The sequence below is a fragment of the Lonchura striata genome, chromosome 2 (assembly GCF_046129695.1).
Source record: "Lonchura striata isolate bLonStr1 chromosome 2, bLonStr1.mat, whole genome shotgun sequence".
NCBI lineage: Eukaryota > Metazoa > Chordata > Aves > Passeriformes > Estrildidae > Lonchura > Lonchura striata.
In genome coordinates, this window is record NC_134604.1 from 27,689,498 (window position 1) to 27,710,685 (window position 21,188).

The 21,188-nt window shown below is 44.2% G+C and overlaps 1 protein-coding gene and 1 long non-coding RNA gene across 2 annotated transcripts in view; one reads left to right on the top strand and one right to left on the bottom strand.

Annotated features, from left to right (window-relative positions):
• Positions 1-14,203, bottom strand: part of LOC110480739 (uncharacterized) — a 29,650-nt gene extending 15,447 nt beyond the window's left edge. Inside the window, exon 1 of the long non-coding RNA XR_013342046.1 lies at positions 13,923-14,203. This is a non-coding gene — a long non-coding RNA (uncharacterized LOC110480739). The remainder of the gene's footprint in view (positions 1-13,922) is intronic.
• A 4,367-nt stretch (positions 14,204-18,570) lies between these two features.
• On the top strand, positions 18,571-21,188 carry NDUFB4 (NADH:ubiquinone oxidoreductase subunit B4). The gene is made up of 3 exons (XM_021549026.3): positions 18,571-18,821; positions 19,329-19,475; positions 21,023-21,188. The coding sequence occupies exons 1-3, from the start codon at positions 18,621-18,623 to the stop codon at positions 21,086-21,088; spliced, it is 414 nt and encodes a 137-aa protein (XP_021404701.1). The 5' UTR covers positions 18,571-18,620; the 3' UTR covers positions 21,089-21,188.

Below are 21,188 nucleotides of genomic sequence, written 5' to 3' on the forward strand. Positions count from 1 at the left end.
TGGTGGAAGTGGGAGTTACAAGTAAATGAATTCTAAAATATTAAAACATGCAGCCATGTCACCTCCCAGACAGAAAACCTTCCCAGCATCAGGCTGCTGTCTGTGATCCTCCACTGCATAGAAAAGAAGCCTCTTCTACAAAATCATGTTTCCCCATCAGCTGCAGGGAAACAGACTTTCCATATCTTTTGCTACTGCATTATTGCTATGATCATACAGGGACCAATGAACCGAGACAGTATGTTAGTATGTAGTTATAAAAAATCCCTTTGCAAGTTGAATCTATGTAGGCTAGATGTCTATTTGGGTAGAAAAGGCTGGTTTTAAATATATAATGGAATAAATAAATAAATAGTTTCAGGGATTAACATACTGAGTGTATGTCACAAATATATAGTTTCCAAACAATAAACATTTATGCAAAACTGAAGAATAGACTAGAAACTGAGAGGACTCTTTTCTAGCAATTCAGAATCCATAGAAGTTGCTTCCAAATGGCAAGAATATCTTTTGTTTCTTGTGCAAAAAACAGCAATTTTTTTTTTGTCCTGCTTGTGCTTAGATGATTCTGAATTTCCTAATTTTTGATTTCTTGAAATGTCTGTGAGCAACAAAAAACTTAGCAGTACTATCATACAGGTAATACACCAGTGAGCACAAATTTCAATTGCAAAGTAATTTCTATTGCTATTAATTTGTTAAAATTATTTCTGTTCGCTTGCTGTTAAAAAAGTTTTGTTTGAATGGCAAACAAACAATTAGGGGAATATAAGTTTTCTGGTCTTTCAGTTTGGATATGACAACATTCCTATTTCACTACTGGAACTTTGGCAAATTGTTTATGAACCTGATGAAACTTTAGGCTTTGCATTCCCACTTAAAGCAAAAATAAAGCAGGAAAAAACCCCATTAAGACAACAAGCCAACAGTTTTAGGCTCTTAACATATTTGTGAAGAAACAAAATACCTGTGATTGTGCACTCTATTACTGTTTCTGGCTCACCTATAAAATAAATCTCAATCAATTCTTTCATCATTTGAAACCAATGTTTCCAGATCCACTGGTTTAGTGAACTGAGCCTCCTGCTGTGCATAGAGTTAAAGAAATAATTTCTTAGCCAACAGACTATTGCACCAGCCTTCCTTGGTAATTCATTTTAGGTGTGACTAACCATGGAGTCTCCTTACAAAAGCTGTTTTAATTATTTCAAAGATTGCTATACACATATCTAAGTGCTCCTGAGCCCTCCACAACAGAAAACCCTCATAGGCAGCTAACATAATATCCAAGCACAGACAGATCCATTTGGTGAGATATCTTTGCAACCACAGTCACAGGCAGACTTTTTCAGCTATCTATGGACATATTCCATGTTCCTCCAGCAACAGGAGTTATACCAAGTTCTGAGCTCTGGGCTTGTTTTGGTAGAAAATGGAGAAAAAGGCAGAGAGATGCCTTGTGATGAAAGCATCCTTGCTCTAGTGCTCCATTCTGCTGAAAGGCTGAAGGTGAGGAGGAAAAGGAGAAACTGTGTGAAGTTTTTACTTGGAAAGTCCTCTTAAAGTTGGCAGGTTTTAAGGTATTGAACTATAGTTCATGGTAACTTGCTACAGTACTGATAAGGAAACAGGTCAAGGGACCTGATGCTCAGGAATTATTTTCCTCTTTCTATCTTTTCCTAACTCCAAACACTGATTCCTGTCATGAACCTGTGTTGCAAGAACCCAACCGTGTGCACATGAAGATACAGGAGGGGAGAGTCCAGCAGCCAAAGTTTTGCATGAGAAAAGATGTTGCTGTCTTCCTCTAGTGGTAAAGCTCATTCGGAATGAGAATTTAGAAGGATTTTTGTGGAGGCTGTGTGTGCCTAGGAGCAGCAACATAATTTTATTCAGGATTCAAAAGTCTGCAAACTGAGGATCCTCTAATTTCGGTTGCAAGATTTCTTCAGCAGGGATGGATGTGCCTGTACTGTGCTGCATCTGTAGCATGATGGAAAGGGATGGTCAGTTGTTCAAGCATCATACAGGTGCTGTGCTGAGATAGCTCACATAAAGTGCTTTTGCCACACTCCTCTAGGTTAAAAGCAACTGTAAAAAACTCATTCTTCAAGGACAAAACATTCACAGTTTGATAAACAGATCACTCACTCTAATCACAGGTGTTTTTGTCAAAATCTATTTGGACTGTGCTCTCCCTGCAAGCAGGAAACCTCTTCTACTTGCTTTTCTCCCACATCTGAATCTGAATCAACCTAATCCTTCAGTATGAACTATTAGGAGCTATCCCTAACTCTGCTGTGTGATGGACTCACTACAAAGAGAGACAGATTGAGTATTGAAGCACTCAAATGCCGACAGCCTTGGCTGCGTTCTTTGAGCTGCAATAGCTGTGCTTGGCAGGGAACATGCTCTCATTGAGTAGCTGGAGGACTCCAGAATCTGCCATCCCACCTGGATAATGGTATTCCCAGCACAAGTGAGCTTCTGACTGCAGCAAGGAAATACCTGGCTGCAATGAGGGACCCCACCTCACACGGAAGCTGCTTGAATTTCAAGTGCAGTACAAACCTAATCAGAGGCCGAATATTTTGGCAGGGGTCAGAACATTCAGACTGCTTTGGTGTTCTCGGACTGGACATTTGAAAAGGTTTTAAACTTCTCCCTCTCCAGTTCTGCCACCAGAGGGCACGGCTCCCCGCTCTGCCAGGAGACGCACCAGCCTGCAAGGACAAGGGGATTGTCTGCTGGAGAAGTCTGATGTCCCTTTTCTCCCACCTTCCCTATACCTGCATTTCACACTCTTGGCTGGACCTGAAGCCCTGTCTAAGAAGAAAACAGCCTGAGAACTTTAGCCGAGGTGGAAGGGAAAGCAGCCGGCTGTCGCTTTGCACGGCTTGAGACAGCATCTGACACGTCTCATTCCTCCGTTGAGCCCACTCAGAAGCAGCTCTGCCAACACGCCCTGTTTCCTATTTCAGCTCTGCCTCGTTTGCACCGCTACAGATCTGTGCAGCAGCCACAGCCCTGCCTCAGAGCCGCTGAGGCACCCGGCAAAGCCTGGGCACACGAGGGTGAGGCTTCCTGCAGCTCTTGACCTGCGGTAGCAAGCTGGGTTGTGAACCAGATGCTCATTCCTCCTTCACAGCCACTTCAGAATACAAGATGCATGGCAGAGAGCAATAGGACAGTGACCTTTTTCTGCAGTGACCATTCAGTAAACAGCACATTCTATTTTACTTCTTCTCCAATAGCCACTGCCAACACAGCATGAGAACCAGCATATCCGCTCCTTCGATGTGACAATAGAAATCTAACCAGAGCAGCCACAGATTTGAACCTTTTTCACCTTATTCTTTTTTTTTAACCATAAATAAAATATGGCTAAAATACAGGATATTAGTCATGCCTTTGGGAAGTCAGAGTAAAGCAAGTTCAGGAACACTGACAGTAAAACAAAGAAGAAACACTGAATGCATGGTAATTTGCACTAGGCTGAGGTTCAGATCTACTCAATTTACAGTGAGGTTTTCCAACAGCCATTGGGAAGCAAAAAAATTTAGCTTGCAGCAAAGCCATTAACCTTTTCTCTAAGAAAAGCACTTCCAAACTAGCATGGCCTCTTTGATGCTGTATGAGGACTCAGGACTAATTTCCTAGAGGTATTTCGCACTGATGAGTCTTCATTCAGGAATTCATTAAAATGTATTTTAGGTTGTGAAGTGCTGGGAAATTGCTTGCACTTCCTCATGAGATGCATATGCCTGGTCTTCAACAGTGGTATATTTTCTGGCTTGATGATTAGAATAACCAAACTCTGGTTTTGGACATTAAAAGTCAAGTTTAGTTTGACGAACAAAGATTTTGTTTCTCCTTAGTTAATGCTAGAACAAGATGCATACAATTGTTTAGATGCAAATATGTATGGAGTTATAAATACCTGTAATTTTCCATCCATACAAACTGAAGTCCATGCAAAATAGGCAAACATGATCTTACCAAAGCAGCCACATATTTTAAAGGAAGAAATAGAGTAAAATTTATTTTTATTTCTTGAAGATAAAAATGGATATTGGAAGGTACTCTGAATTGGAGACTAGCAATTCACTGGTAAAAGCTCAAGATATTGCTGTGTGTAAATGCCAAGTATCAGAGCCTGTTATGCTGGAAAAGGTTAGGAGTTTGAAGCAGTGATATAGGACATACAATTTTCCTAAGCAACCAAGATTGTATTCTTATGCAAATGATTAGGCTACTAAAAATACCAGGCAGTTGAAAGGACCAGCTTTATATAAGCAGAAATTCATACAAATCGGCATTCCATGAGGCTCACTAGCAGGCACCAGCAGGTTTTTTACGGGTGTTTTAAACATCTGCTTTCACTCTCTCTCCCTGACAATTTGTCTCTCTACATGCACCAGATGCTTCCAAGGCTGTGGAGCTGCCAGGGAGTCAGCCCAGGAGATTCAGAAAGGGAAAGTCAATTATCATCAGTGAAGAGGAGCACAACATGGATGAGGGGTGCCTTCCCAGGAGACTGGTGGAGTTCCTCCCGCAGGACACAAAAAATTTGGGCAGTAAAACTGTGGACTGCAAAGCCCAAGGCAAGGTCTCCAAGGAAATGGTGGGAAGGTGCCCATGGTGCAATAGAGCTACTGCTCTTCCTCCAGGCCTGATCTGCAGCCTGGCAGTGACAGTCCTGTCACAGGAAGCAGGAACAAGGAGAACACATCCTCATCATGGTGAAACCCCTGTAATGTGATCCATTATTTCTTTCCATATCTCCTGCCTAGCATAAAGGAACTAAAAATGTTTTCTTTGTCCCTTCTTAAACATATGCTCTTCCACTGCCAAATGGCTCTTAGTGTTCTCTGCCAATATTGTGGTACAATATTGTGGTACTGAGGGATTCTGGGGCACTGCGGCACCACTGCATTGATCTTGGGTGGAAATGTGCTATAAATGCTTCTGTATGTATTTTCAAATAACAGGTAACGTGAGCAATGTACAGCATCCCTAGGCAAAACTTCTGAATTAGGTACTCAGAAAAAGCTGGACTGACTCCTGACCTTGTACACTAAGGACCTAGATAACTCAGATGTCAAACTTTTTCTATCTAGAATTATAGCCTGTGAGAATCTGCTTTGTGGTCCTTACTCAGTGACTGGAGGGGAACATTAATTTCCCCTCTGGATGAGGGGATAAGTTTTGATAAGTTTTTGCATGATAAGTTGGTAAGTTTTTGCTTCAGCCTAGAGTTCTTACTCATCCTTTCATAGCATGACATGTGCATGGACCTCTTGAAGCAGCCGTAAGAATGAATTTTGATCCCATTATCAGATGGCAAGGTGTTTTGACTTTTAATAATCCACCACAACCTGGGCCTGGCAGTGTATTTTCTTCTCTTTCCAGCCCTCCCACATATTGCATGTTTTTAACCTATGCTGGCTACCAGACCAAGCAGGAGATTGGGGAAGATTGCTTTTGTCCTTCTTCCCTTGTGCCTTTGTGCCAACACACTTGGGAGACTGAGGGCCCTCTGACAAAGATCCCTCTGGACAGATCCCTGAAGCTCTTTCTCATCCGGGCTTGAGATCTTAAGTATTCAGTGTTGCTACACTGGCCTCTGTGTAAATAAGGCTTGTGTGTTTTAATTTCCCTCCTAGGTTGTTTTCTTTGTGAAAGTTAACAACAACTGGAAGAGTTCTATTGCAACCCCAATATTATTTTCTGAAACAGATGCTTATTTTAACACTGTACCTAGAAACAACAGGAAGTTCCTCTAGAAGTGATGGCACTGCAGCTTCTTTAAAGCAACTAATATGCTTAACAGCAGTTATTTTTACCACAGAATGCAGCTCAGGGTTAAGAATGAAGGTGTAGAAGGAATATTATTTATGATAGCTCTATTTTGCTCAGTGTGTTCTTTTATACATTTTTTTTTTCCCTTTAGAATTTTTTCTTTGGGCTGAACCACAGCATACTAGTCAGAATTACTTCTCATTCTATCTACTTTGCTGCTGCAGCCAAGATGTATTTTGAAAATATATATCAAGTTTTGCATTAGATCAGAGATCACTTCCTTTTTAAACCCTTTGCTATTTTACTGGTTTGGGACTGCATGGCTCAAACCTCCTTCCCCATTCAGCATAATTGTTGGCTAGTGGAAAAGTAGTCTAGAACTCCATAAAGAGCATCAGTTTTACTAAAATATGTTTGATAATGCCTAGAAGTGTACAGAACTTGTTTTGACTCTTTTGGTCTCTGCAGAGCAGTGGGAACCCTTGTAGAAAAGATTTTTTTCCTAGGAAACAGTTTTGCTGCATCACTGCTATTCACCTCCTATTTTCTGCAGAGCTTCACTGATTTCAGCTCAAGAACGGCAGCCGAAGTTTCTCACCAATGATAATAATAATAATAATAATAATAATAATCCTCTTGGAGCAGGACTCCAGCACACCTGCAGCACATCTACCAGACCAGTATGTGCAGAATCTCAGGAGGGTTTGTTCACTGGTGCAGAAAGGAGCAACCTAAAGTTACTTTGTAAAGTGAAGCAGCAGCTATTGATAATTGTTAAGAAAACACTTAAGATTTGCTGTTTATCATTGCATTTCTGCAGTTTTAAAACCAAACAACCACGTTATCAGGAGCCAGCATTTTCTGGATACCTCATGCTAGCCTTTGCTACACTTGGGGGACACAATGCAGTAGGAATTGATTTGAGAAAGCACAGAGAACCAGCAGCTTTTGCTGAAAGGAGTTTCCTTGTATTTTTGTCATGATGATATAGCTGGGTTTGGTTGAAAAAATTTATTCAAAATAACAAAATCGGAATTGCTTTCTTTTCCTTTATCCCTCTCAATTTCCTCCTCTTGTTTACTCCTCTGTTTCCCTTAGCAACTGTTAGAGAGGAGAAAAAGAGGTGAAAAATAAACAAACCATTTTTTTTTAAATGGAAGGATGAGAAAGTGCTTCTGTTTCTGTCAATAAACCCAGAAATGTTGCATCAAAACAACAAATATGTGAAAATGGTTGTTGAGGGTAATTTTGTCAGACTATTTTTATTGGTATTTTTATCATCATTAACCCACTATGCTCTCTGCACTACCTCTTACTGCTGGGAAAGACTGATGACTTCTTCAGAAATCCTGGACTGGATCCAAAGATTTGAAATCCTGAGACACGGTTAAGCCATAAGAACAGGAGGGTGCCAAGCAATGTCCCAAATGCAGTTCCAGCTATTGGGTTGTTGATTCACTTCTCCTGTTCTAAACTAAAGATCACCTATTCCTCATCACATACTGGCCTTTCACTGCCACAGAACACAAACGATAAGCAACTGTCAAGCAAGAAAATAATCTTTACCAGAATAAATCACTTTGAAATATCTATGCTTTGATCAGCTAATGTTCTGTCCAAGGGACACTCAATCCTGACTCCTTTATTTCAAGAATAAGGTATTAGGAAAGGAAAAGACAATGCTAACAACATGGTCAGCCCTAAACTCCTAGGGACATTCCTCTGCATGCTGTGCCCCAAGGTCACCATAGGGCCATGAGCACAACAGTACTCTCTGTAGGAAACAGTTTAAATTCAGTCCTGATCAAACCTGTGACTGTCTAGACTCTGGGACCAAGAAATACTTTTGCACCTTTGCTTCTGAACAAGGTCAAGATAATGCAGTGAGTGAGAGCTTCTCCCTCCAAGAGGTTCCAGGGAAGAGACTTCTCAGCACAGTGTCACATCTTGCAGTTGTGTTCCTGTGCACCATGCACAGCACATCTAAAAAGTCTGTGTGAGCAGTATGCTACATGATAGGCAAGTCAGAAGAATTTGTCCCAAACAGAGTCAAAAATCAAGCTGGTGCCAGATGCTAGATAGGTCCCCTCAGAGAAGAGACAGATGCTGGTATTTGGAAGAGGTTGTGCTGCAAGAAAATAGAATAAAAATCCATAAGCTGTCAACTGAAGTTGTCAACTGCCTGACAGATGTAAGAGGTGGGACAATGCAGCTAGAGGCAACTCTGCTCTGAGACTGCTCTGCAGGTCAGAAAGACCTTTTCTATCATTGCCTGAAAAAAAGGCAGCATTGCTGTTAGGCGCAGATCTCACCCCTGTGATGCCTCTGCAAAAACTATGTCTAAGAACAAGGAAACCAAAGTTTCATAATTTCACTGATCTTAAAAAACATGCAGGAGATTTTTAGGATTAGGGGCTCAGTTTTCCTGCTTTGTTCAAGCTCTTTCTAGAGTGAAGTAAAACAAGGAAGGGTCAAGGAGTTGACTCAGCCCCACAAGGCAAAGCAAAGGGATGGAAAATGGGGTCTTGCTCTGTGCTGGGGAGAAATTATATAACTGAAAAAAAAAAAAAAGCACTTTAATTTTGATGACTGTAGTGTTGCAACTGTTTTATCATATTTCAAATTTTCATTTGGATTTGAGACAGATTTTAGCATATTGGTTTGTCTCATGAGTATATCCCAGACAGCCTCAATTCTTCATGAAAAAGACTATCCTGGAAAGAATTAAGCAGGTCGAGAGGTGAGTTACCACCCTTTTTCTTTTACTTGCTGAGATGTGTTCAGTCCTCAGGGAAATTATGGAGAAATGTAACCTCCCTATTAATTGGTCCAGAAGAAGAGGCATCTCAGCCAGCTGTGAAAGACCAAGCTTTGCAATTTCCCTTGGAGTCATCCTGTTTGTGACTTTGTGCTGTGGGCAGCTCTGGTCACTGCAGGGACTGGTGGACTACGTTGGGAACAAGACAGGGCTGCCTCCCTGGAGCCTGCAGCAAGACCAACACAGCAACAAAAGGTGGGGATACCATGCCTTGCCTGAGCCACGACAAACTCTTTCCTGACAGTATGTTGCACACAAAGAAAGGAAGGATTCACCATGAAAAGCATTAGTACAGAGATGGATGGACCCTTCTCCATAGCCTTCACCATGATACTGGTCAGTAAAACTAAAAACTGAGTAGTAGAAACTGAGTTTGATCAACACCCCTGTGCTGAGGAGAACCAGCAAGCAGTATGGTGGCTGCTTGAACTTCCCTTAGCTTCAGGCCCAGGAAGATTCTGAAATAATTCAAAGCAAAGGAGGAAGAACTTTGAATGCTCCTGCTCCCAATGTGCTGTGTACACATTGCCTGGTTCAAAGAAGATGAGAAGAATCAGGGAGCAGAGCACCAAAAAGTCATCAGTTGCCATCTGTCAAACATTTTGCAAGTGGCTGCCGCTACAGCTGGATCTTTTAAACATGTTTGGATGAAAGTGAGTAGAGAGCCGGGAAAACACTGAGAAGCAAGTGAAGGAGGCAGAGGAAGTTGAAGTAGGTTGAGGGAGTAAAGAGCCCCTCAGCAGAGCTGAGAATGTGGGAGAACAGAACTGGGTAGGGCTAAAATATATGCAAGTGAGTAGGAAGGAAGCAGATGCATGTAAGGGGATGGAGTGGGGTCAGTAGGAGAGCAGGAAAAGCACGGCGTCTAAAGGGTCCTGCAAGGGTCACACCACATGTAGAAATCTTCCTGTTAAGGACTGAAATCACAACTACACTGGCTGAATTAGGGAGCTATGGCACTGTAAATAGAAGTGGTTTACACAAAGAGCAAACTCCTCTGCTAAGAGGTTATCTAGGGAAGTATGGAAACATTAATTAGGAAGCAATTTTTAACCTTGGCAGCTGCCTTACCCTGTCTCCCCAAAAAGGCAGGTGAAACCTGATGGATACAGGGTTTTGCAATGCAAAGGCATATTTCTTGTTTAGTAAATGTTCCTGATTTATACAACGATAACAAGAATCTAGGGACATCACTGTTCTGCCTTTCTATCTCTATGGGTTAGAAGTTTAAAGTTCTAGTATTGCCATAATTTTTTTTTTAAACACTGAAATACCCAGTCTGGACATGGTGTATCTTTCCCACTATCTGGCATTCTGCAGCAACAACCTCATTTGTATTCTGTCTTTTACTTGAGCAAAGAAAAAAAAAACCCACTCTGCATTGCCACAACTAAATCCTTCCCCACTGCAATACAGAGATTGCCAAACAGTCGCACTAAATTCAACATGTTCCTATTAACATATTTTATTCATACTGATGGTCGGCTTCACAGTGCGCTCCCAAAGACTTGATTTAAAATTTAAGATCCAGACTTCTAACAAAATATATAAAACAAAACAAAGTGAGTGTCTTGTTCTACACAGAAGTACAACAGAGCTGCTTCTCCTTCAAGGCTCATCTATCACAGATTTCAGGCAGAAGGTTTTTTTCCCCACACAGGGCTGGAGTGTCTTCCTGTACAAGGGAAAAATTTGTGACTTCTAAAAGAATCATTGTCTATAAAGTCCTACTTATTTTTTGAGTTAAAAATTTCAGGCTGTGGATAAGTTTTGGACCTGATGATACCACAAAGCGAGGCTTCCTCCAAGATAATGTTCTTAAGTAGACTCCACCTTGACAGGCAAAGTCCCTAACTCCAAACCAACTGTTGAGGCACTGTATTTGTCTTGACAAGCAGGAGTGGCCATGTCTGTTGGGGAATAAGGTTTCCCTGGCCCCTCTGATTGGGTCTTCACACAGCAGGCTTTTCTTTACACTCTTATTCTGGTCGTGAAAGAAAGTCCAGCTAAACCCATCAGGTGACTTCAGGTAAGACATTGCAGGCAATCTGCAAGCTTTGTGGGCCAGAGCCATTTTTCATAGGACTCTCCTCAGCAAATCCAGCATTTCACCCGTGGGTCTGAGAAGAACTTACAGTAGCATCCTCCATGTGCAATAAAGGCTGTGTAACATTTTACTCCAAGCTACACACGCCATGGCACTCTTGTCACACAGTGGAGACTCAGGAAGCTGGAGATGATCTGGGCTACACTAAACTCTAAACAAAACCCATGAAGAAAAAATTAATTTCTAAGGGATGGTTCACCTCTCAGACATGTTTTGGGTTAAGGGGACTCTCCATCTGAAACTTGTCCCATCATGTCAGAAAGAAGCAGGCAGAGTTCACAGCAAGCACTGTTACTTTTCTGATACCCAAACTTAATGAGGCAGATCTATAATTTCTTTTGTGGGCAGAGCAAAACACCTTCAGAGAAATGGGGAAACAAAGAAGCATCAGCTTCTGGTAATGGTCTGTGTCAGGAGCAGCAGGCCAGGAAAGATACCTCCCCTTATGCTACATGAACCATTTCCTGCAACACTTTAGTTTCTTCTCACTATTTAGCAGCTGCTTTGTGAATTTTTACTGGCAGCCATCAGAGTTCACCCTTAGCACCACATACAATCCCCACAGCCATGAGGTTAGCATTGCTCCATGAATGACACTGCAGTCCAGGAATGGCAATACTGGGCTGAGCTGGGAGCCAGATAAGGTGATGAGGCCAGGTCCAGTGGCAATAACCATAACCAGCTGCAGCCCAGTGCTGTCAAGGCAAAGCCAAAGTAATAAGGAAGGCCTGAGGTGAAGCTAGGAACTTGAGCCAAGCCTAGATACAACATGCATTTTACACAGTTCAGGCCAGTTCTCATGCAAGGAGCTCAGCTTTATGCTGCACCTGGGCCAGGTGGAGGGTGGCTGGAGCAATGACAGCTTGCTGGAATACTCCAGGTCCTGACAGCCATTGTGAGGGGAAGTCTAGGAGAAGTGTTAGCCCTCAACTAGCTAAGCGCTTCTAACACTTAACCAACAATAGGATTTACCCTCAGACATGCAGGGTATGTTTCAAATTCCCACCCCACTCTAAGACCTCTTCCTCTCCTACTCTTCATTGATACATAACTATTAATAGTTTCTCATGCGAGGAGCTGGAAGCAGAGGGAGAGCTAAGAATATAACACTACGAAATGCTACAATCAATGACTTGCAAAGGAATAGAGAAGGTATGCTGGCTGCCAGCTTATCCTTCTGTCACCAGAGCCGCCCAGGCGGCACCAGCTCCCTGGCTGAGGCAGCTCAGCCACGGCTATAATTCAGTTGAGTCCAAAGTTTTCTTTTGACAGGAAAAGCTGAAACAGCAGAGGGCTTCTTGCCATCGTCTCTGGACAAGCCAAGGAGAGGCAGGAATGGTTTGTTTAATGCCATGTCTCATTATTCTTGGCACTTCATGACTCATTAAATGTCCTAGTTTTGTAACTAACTCCTGCTGAGCTCAACATTTGATACACATTTATGGGTGGCCTGTTGGCTGTACTAACAATTCATAATTCCCCTAAATATCTTAACTCCTTCCTTTGCATGCTAGGCTTCCTTTAAACAACTATAAAATAAAGATACTGGGGACTTCAGTTTTTAACACAGAATGAATTACATGTATCTGGAAAATTTATTAATATAGCTATATGCTGCAGTTAGCTGCACTCATTCTGAGTTCAAATAAACTGTGCTGGATCCTAATGCTTCTTACACTACTCCCCTTCTGTATTCATTTGGCTTTTACTATGGATATATCCATGCACATGAATACTTGATATTGATGCCCCTTCAAAAGAAGGGCAGCAGCACACTTAGCAATATTTCTTCACTTGTATAAAACAGGAACAGGAGCCAAATTACCCTTCTTGGCCATTACATATAGGAATTAGAAGTAAGAGGCTTCTGTTCAGGAACCTTCTTGTGATATGAGTGATTTTGTCAGCTTCCTCCATTTTCCTTGCTTTCTTTGCAAAGACCAGTGAGAATTCACAATAGAGCCCACCAACATGTTGACAGGACAATTGCAAGAACTCAGCACAAGTTTGACAGGCACCAGTATTTCTGAAGTTGACAGCATATTTAACCTGTCTCTTCTGAAAACATCATGCATGGTCACCTTGGAGTTAGGCAGACAGGTATGTGATTTAGGTTAATTTTTCTCTCATTCACTCGAAGCATAGAATCAGTTTAGTCACACTGAAAAGAGTGAGTGACTTTGAGTATACAGTCAAAAAATCCAGTCTGTGTATTTCAGGGCATGACTGAAAAGCCACTAGCAGAATCACACAGTTCTAAACTGAAGGTATCTTGGATTACTTTAAACTCTAGGTGGACATAAGTTGCAGCTTCAAAGAGAGTCATAGAAGTGTGTCTGATCCCAGGCTATTTTGTATGAGAATAGTCTGAAATTCAGAGGTGTCAGACAACTTACAAACTGTATTGGGTTTGGTTGGGATAGACTCAACTTTCTGCACAGCAACCTAGAGGTTTTTTTCCTTTCATCTGTAGTAGGTAGAAAAGAACACTGGTAGCACACGGGTTTGGGTATTGCTGGGCAGTGCTAGCACAGTGTCAGGGCTTTCTCTCCAACACCCCACCAACCACTTTGAAGGTCTGTAAGCTGGAGATGGACAAGAGATTGGCAGAGGGAATAACTGGGATAACTGACCCAAATAACCAAAGGGATAGCCCATGCCATATGATGTCCTCCTTAGAAATAAAAGTTGAAAGAAAGGAGAATGATGGGAGGACATTTGTGGTGATGTCATCTATCTTCCCAAGAAACTGCTATGCCTATTGAGGCCTTGCTTCCCAAAAAATAGCTGGACATCTGCCTGCTGATGGGTTATAGTGAATGAATTCCTGGTTTTACTTTGCTTCCATGTGCAGTGTTTTTTGTTAAGAAAACAAGATTTCTTAACAACTGTGCTTTTAGCAAAGCATGAGATTTTCTATGGCATTTTCTCCCTCAGCCTTTTCAAGGAGTGAGAAAGAAGCTGGGTAGGTACCTGGCAGTCAGTTAAGGCCAGCCCTCCATGGGATTCTGGACAAAGATTAATTTTCCTGACTGTTCTTTCCATTTTGGTTACTGCTGATGGTAAAGAAAACAGATGATGACTTCAAAGGCATTTTCATAGAAGAATTGTCAATTTCATTTAATACTGCAAACCTGGAACATTCAATAAACATCAGTCCTGATTAAAAAAAATAAAAACCACTTGGGGTCTTACCTCTTAAGCCTTGGTGTGTGAGCCTATGAGGATGTGGTTTTATGAACAACATATTCTAGCTCAAGCCTGTGGTGCCCTACTGAGACTAGCCCCACCCTTACTAGAGCTTAATTTTGTATTCCTGCTGCTTGCCTTAGGTCAACGCTAGCAGTCAGGAGAGTCAAATGAGCTTCAAGATCTGGCTGACAACACAGGGACAGGAAGGGTCTCGTTCATCCTTGCAAAGTCTTTTGTTTCAGAGGTGGTTTGCAGTAGCAGCAAGACTGTGTTCAGAGGCTACCATAGGGTGGTCCAGGGGGAGCAGATGATGCAGGAGGTCTGCACAAGAGGACAGTTTGTCACCGCAGCATTTCTTCCTCTGTGCAGCAGTTCCTGTCAGCAGGAGAAAAAGAAATCACTGATTTCAGTCAAGTGCTTTTTCTGCAGCATTTCTGTCTTTGTCCTGCATTGCTTTATGCAAGGGTGAGACACTGACTATTGGTCACTCAGGCTTTTGCTGAAGGATGTGTTTTAAAGTTAGAAACATGGCTGTTACAAAACAAAGAAAGTGCCCAAATTCCTCCCTGGAAGAGTGAAAACAACAAATTGCAACACACAGACTTCAGTGTCAGAGAATACATTTCTCTGGAAGGGATTTAGTTATTTTCTTACCCCATGAAACAGGAGTCATCTCAGAAAAGACTTCCTGTGAGGATTTTGTTCCTTTGGGAAGGAGGATGAGTTAGTGGCTGGAGATGAAATGCAAAGGTGTTTTCAGCATAGCAGCTGGCTGCTCGGTTTTCTAATATTGTACATTACATCGTTAATGGAAATGTTGCTTTGTACCTTCTGTTTTTCTCCCAGTAGAATTGATTCCAGCACTGTTTGCATGCCGAGCATGCACACTCACAGCTACGAGCTCTGGGGACAGGCACAGCTTGGACCTGCACTGATAAGATCACAAAGTTTCTGCAACAGGGCTGGGAGCTGAACCCGCTGCCTTTGCCAAGTGACTTCACAAGACCATCTCTCTCCTGCCCACAGGAACCATCACACACCACTATAGACAGGCCTCGAGAGTCAGTGGATTGGGGCAAAGGCATCTGGCTATTTTGAAGTCCTTTGGGAGATCTGCAGGAACAGGAGTCTTCTGTTCCACTCTGTGATGCAGCAAAGAGGGGAAAAACCCCCCACCATTTCCCACAGAGCAGCTAACCCTTCCCAGTTTGCTAATCCAATCTGCACTTCTGCTTCTGCCAGGAATCAATCTGTTTCAAGGCTGCACGTGTCATTTTATTAAGAAATAAGAGAGAGGGGGGAAGAGCAGCTTTAAAAGCAGCAGGCCGTGCAGGGGCTGGGAAATACAGGCTGCCAAGTCTTTGGGAACACTCAGAGAGGAACGTACCACAGGAGTGCCACATGGCAGTGCTGCTGGTATAGGTACCATGCTGCTAAAGCAGCTCTCTACATGCCAGTTATGAAGAGACACAAATCGTGGAGCTGGAGACACGGAGCTCACTAAATCAAATGGTCACAAAATGGGAAGTAAAGGGAATATATTTTTCCATGCTATAGGAGCCACTGACCCAAGTGGAAAGCCCCAGGAGAAAAAGCTACAGGACATATTAAGTACTTCCCTGGGAGATGACTGTGAATGAAGTAGCTTGGTTTTCACTTGGATTTTCAGACACGTTTGTGAAGAAAATGAGGGTGCAAAAGCTGGAGAGATTTCTGAGATGGCAATGCACCAAATACTGCATGTTATGGTGGGGGTGCTCAAGGTACACAAACTGCAGAGACATCTAACTTGTGTTTCACCCTGCTGAAAGCAAGTCTCAACTCCTAATTAGCTGCTCAAACCAAAAGGAGGTCATTTATTTTCCAAGTGCTCAGGAAAAAGGGTGAAACTGTAGGATGTGAAGAAGAGCTTGTGCTCTATTATTGCACTGCCAAAGCACAGCATCTTAAATAAAGTCAGCAGTATTATTTTGTGTATGATTAGGAGGAAATTGTAATCCCTCATCCAACATTACCTGAGTCTGCAGTTACCAGAGTGTAAATCAGGCCATAACTATATACGCACAGCCATTAATTTACTGGGTCCCAATCAGCATAATTATCACTGTTTTGTATAGTAGGAGAAGAAAGCACAACAACAAATTTCTTTACTGGCTACTTTGTCTCCAGAAAGACAACTTGCATTGTCTTTCTTTACATCACTGGACACCAAAGTTCTTAATACCGACAAGACAAAAACCTCTTAAAGGCAAAGCCTAAGAATCATTAAGGGTACAAAATAACTCTAAGATCATCAGGTCCAATGATTAATCCCATACTGCCAAGTCCATCACTAAACGGTGTCCCCGCATGCCATGTCTTTTGATGGAGATATCTATGGAGAAGGTTCACTACTTCCTGGAGCAACCTGTTCTAGGGCTGGATAATCCTTTTGGTGAAAATTTTTTTCTTAATATCTAATCTAAACCTCCCCTGGTAGAACTTGAGGCCATTTTCTCTTGTCCAATCACTTGCTATATGGGACAAGAGACCAATTCCACATCTGGCTACAACCTCCTTTCAGATAGTTATTGAGAGCAATAAGGTCTCCCCTGAGCTTCCTCTTCTTCAGGCTAAACAACCCCAGCTGCTTCTCACAGGACTTGTGCTCCAAACCCTTCACCAGCTCTGTTGCCCTTCTCTGGGCACTTTCCAGCACCTCAATGTCTTTCTTGTAGAGTGGGCCCCAGAACTGTTCACAGTTATCAAGATGTGGCCTCATCAGTGACAAGTACAGGAGGACAATCCCTGCCCTGCTCCTGCTGGCCACACTATTGCTGATCCAGGCCAGGATGCCATTGGCCTTCTTGGCCACCTGGGCACACACTGGCCAAAAGCAGTGCAAGGTCAAACCCTTCTTTTCTTTGGCCAGTGTTCACCAAGCAGAGGGTGAATCCAGCTCTGAACCTGTCAATAAAGTCTGTCAAGGTGGTGAGTCACCTTCACCTCTTGAGAATCCTGGAGGTTACCTGGCAGCTTGTCCAGTCAGCTCAGCCTTGGTTAAAAAAATCAAAGGGACAATTTGAAGCTGAAAGTGAAAGTCAGTAACTGTGGGATTTTGCAAATACCAATCTGCCTGCAACATATCTCTTGTGTAACATGGAATACTGTTCAAATGTAGGGACTTTTTATTCAGCTCAAAAATTAATTAATGTTCAAATGTAGCTATAATGAAGCTCTCTCTAGCACTGACAGTGTAAATTAATTGCCATCCTTCCTTGTGAGGGGAGGTGGAAGGACGGGTACTGATCTCTTCTCTCTGGTGAACAGTGACAGGACCCATGGGAGTGGCCTAAATTTAACCATGGGGAGGTTTAGGTTGGATATTAGGAAAAGGTTCTTTCACCCAGAGGGTGGTTGGGTACTGGAACAGGTTCCCCAGGGAAGCAGTCACACCACCCAGCCTGAGAGAGTTCAAGAAGTACTTGGACAATGCTCTCAGGCACATGGTGTGGCTCTTGGGGATGGTGCTGTGCAGGGCTAAGTTGGACTTGTGGGTCCTTTCCTACACAGAATATTTTATGATTCTGTGATCCTGTAATTTTAAAAGACTTATTTTCAGCAATTTGACATACATTAACTACACTTTCTAAAACATAGAAATACTGTTAAAAGCGCAGTAAACACCACCACAGCAATGGCACTTCCTTGTCCCAGCAGACTCAAAGAGATCAACACTCCTGACCTATGACTCCTGAAGACGATTTTAATTGCAGGGGACAGGAAAAATTTACCTGCTGGGACTGTTGTGATTGTGAGAACAAAACCTGCCCCTGATGTGCCCTGAGCCACAGCAGGTGAGGACAGGCTGGAGAAGTGGGTACCTGGGAATCTCATGAGGTTTAACAAGACCAAGTGCAAGGTGCTGCACCTGAGTCAGAGCAACTCCGGAATCAACACAGGATCGGGGATGAGCAGGTCGAGAGCAGCTCTGACCAGGAGGACTTGGGCGTGCTGCTGGGTGAGAGGCTGGATGTGCTCTGGCCACGGGCACTCGCAGCCCAGAAGGCCAAACGTGTCCTGGGCTGCATCCAAAGGACAAGGGGGGGAATCTACCCCTGCGCTCCGTGAGACCCCACCTGGAATGCTGCATCCAGCTATGGGGCCACAGCACGGGAAGGACATGGACCTGTTGGAGAGAGTGCAGAGGAAGCACCAAGATGATCCCAGGGATGGAGCACCTCTCCTATGAGGAAAGGCTGAGAGAACTGGGTTTGTTTAGCCTGGAAAAGGCTTTGAGGTGACCTAATTGTGGTCTCCCACTACCTGGAAGGGAGCTCACAGTAAAGATGGGGAAAGGTTATTTACAAGAGAATGTAGTGAGAGGAGGAGGGGGAATGAGTTCAAATCGAAAGAGTAGGTTTAGGTTAGATATTAGAGGAAAAAATCCTCTACCCTGAGTGTGGTAAGGCACTGGTTCCCCAGAGAAGCTGTGGACGCCCCATGCCTTGGAGATATTCAAGGCTAGGCTGGATGGGGCTTTGATAAACCTGGTCTCGTGGAAGGTGTCCCTGCCTATGGGAGCGGCGTTGGAAGAGGATGAACTTCACACTGCCCCCAGCGCACCGCACTCGGCGGCGCCGGTTCCGTGAGGGGAGGGCGCTGCCCCCGCAGCGGGCGGGCCCGGCACCGCCCCCGCTGCCGGCAGCGCCGCTCTGCAAGATGGCGTGGGCGCCGCCTCCATCGGCGGCCCAGCTCTACAGGCCCAACCGCTTCGTCTCGCTGCCCGCCGAGCTCGACCCCGCCACCTACGACACGTCGCCGGAGAAGCTCCGCGCCGAGACCGAGCGCCTGGCGATCCGCTCCCGGCTCAAGCGGCAGTACCTGCTGCAGCTCAACGACCCCAGCGCGCCCGCCGTCATCGTGAGTGGGGACGGAGAGGGGCGAGGGGGCGGCGGGGCGGCGCGGGGCTCGTCCGCCTCACCCGCGGCTCCCGCAGCGGGGCCGGGGCCGTGCCGTGCTCGGGGCCGGTGAGGCCGTGCCCGGGGCCGGGCCGAGCCCGGGGGCCGTGCCGTGCCCGGGGCCGTGCCGTGCCCGGGGCCGTGCCGTGCTCGGGGCCGTGCCCTGGGCCGTGCCCGGGGCCGTGCCGTGCCCGGGGCCGTGCCCGGGGCCGTGCCGTGCCCGGGGCCGTGCCCGGGGCCGTGCCGTGCCCGGGGCCGTGCCGTGCTCGGGGGCCGTGCCGTGCCCGGGGCCGTGCCGTGCCCGGGGCCGTGCCCTGGGCCGAGCCCGGGGCCGTGCCGTGCCGGCGGGACGCTGCCCGCCCTCCCCGTGACCTCGGTGCCCTTCCCGCTGCGGCCTGGCCTCGGCCCGCCGGGCTCTGCAGTGACCCGTCCGCCCGCGGGCCTCACCGCCGGTGTCTTTGCCCCCCAGGAAAACCCCGCCTTGCTCCGCTGGGTCTATGCGAAGTCGCAGAACGTCTACCCTACCTTCCGCCCGACGCCCAAGACGTCCTTTCTAGGAGCTGTTTATGGGTTAGGCCCCCTCCTCTTCTGGATCTTTGTGTTAAAAGCTGACAGGGTAAGTCGGCCGGGAGCGCTGAACATCAGCGAACAGCACAACCAGCTTGTAAAACGTAGACCTGCTTGGACTCTCAGTTTATGGGATCCTCGTGTGCCTAAGAATGATTAATGCCATTGAAGTAGTGAGGGAAGGAAGGCTGGTAGCGAGCCTGCTGTCTCACAGCCTGTTACTGGTTGCAGAGACCTTTTCTGAGTCCTTTATCATACCCTCAGTCACAGTTTGCCTGGCTATTTTACAGTCACAAACCTCTCTGTAGCACTGAGTGAAAATTAATCCTAAGTTATGCTTATTTTAAGCAGTTGACACACATCAGCTATGCTTTTTGAACTTAAAATACACAGGAAGCTTATGGATGGCAGACCTAGCAATGTCTCTGTGCAGTTGCTTGACCATTTCTCTAATTTAGTGGAACAAATAGGGAGGAGTAATTATGCCAATTGCAGTGTCTGATCTCAGCTGGATGTCCTAATAATTTGGAAAGTTTATCTTGCTTCCATTCTAACTCCTAAACTATGAGTGTCAGAATCTAAGCAATGGTAGATCATTATGAAAAAACTCAGCTATATAAGTACATAAAAAAATGCTAACAGGCAGACAGTGGCTGTTTTTAGTAGAGAATTTGTGGCTGTTGTAAACCACTTTTATTTCCCTCTTTTGCAAAGAAATAGCATTTTAGATCAAGTCATAAACCACAAAGCACTAACATAAATTAATAGAATATTTGTAGGGAATGTTGTTTGCAAGGGTGAATTGAAAATTCAGTTTTTAGGAAGCATGTGAATATGTTGATATAAAAGTTCTTGAGACTTCAGTACCTCTGCAGTAATTTGCCATGCTGAAGTCTTTAATTAGTATCCAGGATAATTCACTTTCCTTTATTGCAGTTCTTTTAGTGATATTTGGGGATTTTTCTTGTTTTCCTGGTAGTACATAAGGCATGGTAGTCATAGTCTTTTCTGTGAGGAATGTTTGCTGTGTGTCTGGGAAAGCAAGAGATAAATTACCAGATTGTAAGTAAATCTTCTGATTTTATCCAGCAGAAGGAATCTGGCTGTTATCCACAGTGCCTGTGTACTGTAATGGTACCTGTCAGAAAGGTGCATGACTGCAGAGTGAGGTACAAATGGGTAGGAAGTGAGCACAGGCACTTTTAGGCAAGTTATTAAGAAGTTTCTCCATAATTAGATCTCTAAGCTGGGTTATTCAGCCAGAAGGAGGAGATAGAAACTAAGGTACAAATTATGAGACAGAGCTAGTGAAACATGCCTTTCAGGAATTGGTCTGTGCTGGCCTGTGAGAGTACCTAGATGTGAGGTCAGTCTGAGCAGGTCTTTAGTAGGTGAAGCTAAGTGCCTTGTTATCTTTTACTTTTAAACAGCTTGTGCTCATGGAATCATTTAGGATGTAAAAGACCCTTAAAATCCTATATGGTGCTACCTTTGTGTAGTCTGTGCTGAAATACTAGAACTGCTGTTCTGTTATCCCAGGGAGATTGAAGGTCCTTCTTTAGTAGGATGATGATAAATGTTCTCTTTCTTCCACAGGATCGTAAAGAGAAGCGTATCCAGGAAGGTAAACTCAAGCGATCACCATTCAGTGTATTCTTCTAAGTACCTGGAATTGCAGTGATGTTCTTGGGATATAAATAAAATAAGATACATTATGTGATGACATTTCTCTGTCACAAGAATAAATCTTAATTGCTTGTTG